Source organism: Musa acuminata, chromosome BXJ1-7 (genome assembly GCF_036884655.1).
Source record: "Musa acuminata AAA Group cultivar baxijiao chromosome BXJ1-7, Cavendish_Baxijiao_AAA, whole genome shotgun sequence".
Classification (NCBI taxonomy): Eukaryota; Viridiplantae; Streptophyta; class Magnoliopsida; order Zingiberales; family Musaceae; genus Musa; species Musa acuminata.
In genome coordinates, this window is record NC_088333.1 from 3,921,410 (window position 1) to 3,926,578 (window position 5,169).

Here is a 5,169-nt window from a genome sequence, read left to right on the forward strand (position 1 = left end):
CCTTCCCTCTTCCGAGAGAAGAAAACGCAAGTAAAGCAAGCAAAGAGAGAAAACAGTTGAATCTCTTCTCTCTTTCTAATCTGTTCTTTGTATTGTCTTCTCTTCTTTAATCTTCTTCGGCGCCGCCGCAGCCGGAACCGTAGCTGAAGAATGGGTTCCATTGCGCCACCCGAGGAGATAATTTTCCGGTCGAAGCTGCCGGACATCGAGATCACCAACGACAGCCCCCTCCATAGCTATTGCTTTGAGCGCCTTGCCGAGTTCGCCAACCGGCCTTGCGTCGTTGACGGCGTCACCGGGAAGGTGCTCACCTACGCAGAGGTAGACGCCGCCGCACGCCGCTTTGCCGCCGGGCTCCACGGGGTCGGTATCGGCCGGGGCGACGTGTTCATGATCCTCCTCCTCAACTCCCCCGAGTTCGTGGTGGCCTTCCTCGCCGCCTCTCACCGAGGGGCCATCGCCACCACCGCCAACCCCGCATACACCCCCGGCGAGATCCACAAGCAGGCGTCCGGCTGCAGCGCCCGCCTCATCATTACCGAGTCGTGCCACGTCGAGAAGATCCGGGAGTTCGCCGCGGAGCGCGGCGTCACCATCGTCACCGTCGACGATGGCCCCGTTGAGGGTTGCCACCGCTTCGCAGACCTCCTGGCCACGGACGCAGGCGCAGTTCCGGCGGTCGAGATCGATCAGGACGACGTGGTGGCGCTGCCCTACTCGTCGGGCACGACCGGGCTGCCCAAGGGCGTGATGCTGACGCACCGGAACCTGATCACGAGCGTAGCGCAGCAAGTGGACGGTGCCAACCCCAACCTCTATTTCCACAAGGACGACGTGCTGCTGTGCGTGCTGCCGCTGTTCCACATCTACTCTCTCAACTCGGTGCTCCTGTGCGGGCTGCGCGTCGGGGCGTCTGTCCTGATTATGCGGCGTTTCGAGGTGGTGCCGCTGATGGAGCTGGTGCAGCGATACAAGGTGACGATCGCGCCCTTCGTGCCGCCCATCGTGCTGAAGTTCGTGAAGAGCCCGCTGGTGGACAGCTACGACCTGTCGTCGATCCGCATGGTGATGTCCGGTGCGGCGCCCATGGGGAAGGAGCTCGAGGACAAGTTCATGGCCAACCTTCCCAACGCCCGGCTGGGCCAAGTGAGAGAGCTCGCATCCTCGCCTCTTCTTTCTGCCCCCTAGTTTGGTAGCCTGTTGGCATCGAAAACGAAAGGCGAAGCTTTCCACGATGCTCCGTTAATCGTCTCATAACAAGCTCGATTTCTGCTAACGAAAGTTTCGGGACTGTGGGTGTTCGATGTGCTTCAAACTCTGCAGGGGTACGGGATGACGGAGGCGGGGCCGGTGATATCGATGTGCCTGGCGTTCGCAAAGGAGCCGTGCGAGGTGAAGTCAGGCGCGTGCGGCACCGTGGTGAGGAACTCGGAGATGAAGGTCATTGACCCCGACACGGGCGCGTCGCTCGGCCGCAACCAGCACGGCGAGATCTGCATCAGGGGAGCCCAAATCATGAAAGGTGAGTGAGACACAACCACGCTGTACTTGCTTTCATGTGTCTGAGCGCCGATGGAACGAACAAGTCAACATGACCGTGACATTTTAATTTCTAGGAACCACAAGACTTGTTCGCATAACCAAAGTAAAAAAGGTAACCGAAGTCAAAACGTAGATGATATATTTGTTAAGGTACATTTTAGTACTTATAATTTTGATCATTTATCTTTTAAATTCTTATGATTTATTTATATCTAAAATAATTTATCTATTTTTAAAAATATAACATATAAGTCTCTCTCATTAAGTCTAAGCTAATAGATGTTATAGTCTACTTACATGACATAACATGCTTACTCATAATAAATTATTAATATAATAATATATATAATTTAAGTTAAAAAAAGATTAAGATCCATTTTAGTCATTGTGATTTTGGTCATGTTTCAAATAACTATTATATTTTTAAAAATATAACATATAAGTCCCTCCCATTAAATCTGAATTAACAAACGTCGTAGTTAATTTCATAACATGCTACTCATAATATAATATTAATATAATGATACGTATAATTTAAGTATAAAAATATTAATAATATGTGGATTTGAAAACATGGACTAATAACCTAGTGAAAGGCGAGCCATGAGACACCAATCTTCACGGTTGAGTGCTCCCACGCCTTTCACTTTCCCTGTATTGTTACTCATGTCAGGAGCTACACTAGCCTCGCTTGCCCCATCTGTAATGCTTCCTAGCGCCATGTGTCCTTCCTCTCCGTGCTTCACTGCCTAGAAGACGATGCACTTGCTATTGAGTAAGGGGTGGAGGGAGAGACGGATAATTGGAACTTGACTAGGAGAACTACCAATGACGACACCTGGAACACTAGTAAAGACAAGAAACGATAATTGGGGGAGAACAGAGTAACTGTCACTGTCACTGTTACCGTTGCCATTACCGTTAAGGTCTATGATGACAACGAGCCACTACTGCTTATGTTGAAGCCCAACCAGGGAGAGGGCATACGGTTCAATCCTATATCAAAGGCAGCCAACGAGGATAAGGATAATGAAGCTTACGATGATGACAAGGAGATGGAAGAAGTGGAATGAGATGATAAGTTCTATGAGCTTCTTACGGCCCCTCATGCTTGATTTGCTAACTGCCCTGACAGAGGAGTCCTTCCTCGGCTAACACCGAGGTTTAGGGCCAGTGGCATCCTTGTGAGCGTGACCTTGTTCTCTGAAGAGCGGGGGCACCGAAGCTATATGGTGGCTCTCAAGGTAAAAGCGCCACTAATAGGATCCTTCACCCCTCTCTGCACCCTGATTAATTTAATAACAATGCTAGACATGAGCCAAGGCATGATAGGAGAGAAGCTTCAGATGCTAAAGCACACGATGCGGCTAGTGATTTTCTCTTTGATCTCGAGGGAAAGACTCTCCATTATGGCCTTCTCGATCGCTACAGGTGCTAAGAGGCTCCTCCCTCTATGATGAATGTCGAGGTAAGACTAATGCATTGCTCGCTATATCATGAAAAAGCTCATTTTGAATGAAATTGATTAAGCAATCGGTCTACGTTTTTAAATCCACATATTATCGAGTTTTTTTAACTTAAATTATACGTGTCATTATATTAATGATTTATTATGAGTCTACTGCGTAAGCATACTCTAATATTTGTTAACTCAAATTTGACGGAAGTTGTTTATATAATATATTTTTTAAAATATAAAGATTATTTTAAACATGAGTAAACTATAAGAGCTTAATAGATCTACGATTAAAATTACATGGGTTAAAATAGACCTTAACTCTTTATTGTGAGTCAACATGTAATATAATCAAGTGTTAGGAAAGAACTTATATATTACGCTTTTTTAAACATAAGGATTATTTTAGATATGAGTAAACCATAAGAACTTAAAGGTTTATATAGCCAAAATCATATGTTAAAATAAATTTTAACCCTAGATCATATTTAGTGATAGTTAATTGAACGACAACATCGAATCGAGAGGCGTTTGATCTAATAATGCATATTGCTCCATCCTTCTTTGTTAAAGAAATGCCGCGGTCTGAGCAGCCACCGATGTCCCAACTTGGATTCTTACAATCTGGTCCCCTTTGGCATCCACCTAGTCCTTGCCACAAGAACATGAAGAAGAAAACACTGTAACATAAGCCTTTGTCATGTGCTTTCCACATGTAAAGGTCAAATGATTGATGATGTAGGTATCAGGAGATTCCCATGGTAGGTTCCCTCAGTCTGTGCATGATGCATGAACTTCCCAGATTTGACTTCTTCTGCTTGGCCTTCCCATGCAAAATAGCATAATCGAGTGACACTCTCTTGTCCTTCCCTGTTTGCGGACGGTTCTTCCTTTTGGAGTGTACATCAACATTAATGTGGGAGATTTGATGTGATTGCACAGGTTATATTAATGATCCAGAGGCGACGAACAACACCATAGACCAGGAAGGCTGGCTGCACACAGGAGACATCGGATACGTGGACGACGACGACGAGGTCTTCATCGTCGACAGGCTCAAGGAGCTCATCAAGTCCAAGGGCTTCCAAGTTGCGCCAGCCGAGCTCGAAGCACTCCTGATCGCCCACCCCAGCATTGCGGACGCTGCTGTCGTCCCGTAAGTCCTGCAACCCAAGTCCTGCAGCTGCCAATACGCGAAAACTATGTGATCATGATCCGAAGTTGGTGGTCGATTCGCGCAGGATGAAGGATGAAGCAGCTGGGGAAGTTCCTGTTGCTTTTGTGGTGCGGTCGAACGGGTCCGAGATCAGCGAGGATGAGATCAAGCAGCACGTCTCAAAGCAGGTGAAGCTTCCACCAGTCAACCGTATCTTCTGCAGCATGAAGAATTGCATCTCCAAACGGGTAGAGAACACATCAATTGCAAGTACCAAATCTTGACTCTCCGCTCTCTGTTTCTCTCAGGTGGTCTTCTACAAGAGGATCAACAAAGTCTTCTTTACAGAGGCGATTCCCAAGGCGCCCTCCGGCAAGATCTTGAGGAAGGATCTACGAGCAAAACTAGCTGCTCGATTTCTCGATTGAGGACAGTTCTACTGTTTCGGACAGCTCTCCATTGTGTTCTCATCCAACCGCAAGTTGCATTTCATTCGTTCTAAAATTGCGAGGTGGAGTTGGTAATTGATGTTAATAAATGCAAAAGACATGTGCGTTACAGATAAGTTTTCATCTCTGTTGTGTGAGATCGAACTCTACATGCACGTAAAGTTTAGACAACCATCTCGTCGGAAGCAGAGTGGCTTGATATGGAGCAGAGGATGGGTAAGAGCAGAAAAGGACGATGGGAATTGACGTTGACCGACCATGCTACGACCAGAGGAAATGGAGAGACGAAGGTGTGGACAGTGCAAGAGAGGACGACCGGCACGCGTGTCAAGCAGCGAGAAAGGCAAAGCAAGTAACGCTACCGAGGCCCCCGCGTATCGCACCGCAAGTCCCATAGTCCCACATCGAAAAAATTAGAGTTGCTGTCTCGTATTGGAACTATAAATAAGGTCCCACATCGGAAAAATTAGACTTGTTGTCTCATATTGGAACTATAAATAAGGGCCTGGGCTTTGAAGTCAGTTGCACCATAAGAAAATCTAAGTGTTTACTTTGGTTTAAGTTCA

General features: G+C 47.0%; 1 protein-coding gene across 1 annotated transcript; it reads left to right on the forward strand.

The window, feature by feature from the left end:
* On the forward strand, positions 1–5,169 carry LOC135678313 (4-coumarate--CoA ligase 3-like). The gene is made up of 5 exons (XM_065190947.1): positions 1–1,146; positions 1,324–1,522; positions 3,941–4,154; positions 4,240–4,342; positions 4,463–5,169. The coding sequence occupies exons 1-5, from the start codon at positions 151–153 to the stop codon at positions 4,580–4,582; spliced, it is 1,632 nt and encodes a 543-aa protein (XP_065047019.1). The 5' UTR covers positions 1–150; the 3' UTR covers positions 4,583–5,169.

Bases quoted from the DNA above. Each gene is read 5' to 3' on its own strand.
- LOC135678313 (XM_065190947.1), top strand. From the start codon at position 151: ATGGGTTCCATTGCGCCACCCGAGGAGATAATTTTCCGGTCGAAGCTG. The intron at 1,147-1,323 runs GTGAGAGAGCTC...CAAACTCTGCAG, and splicing joins CCAACGCCCGGCTGGGCCAA to GGGTACGGGATGACGGAGGC. The intron at 1,523-3,940 runs GTGAGTGAGACA...GTGATTGCACAG, and splicing joins GGGAGCCCAAATCATGAAAG to GTTATATTAATGATCCAGAG.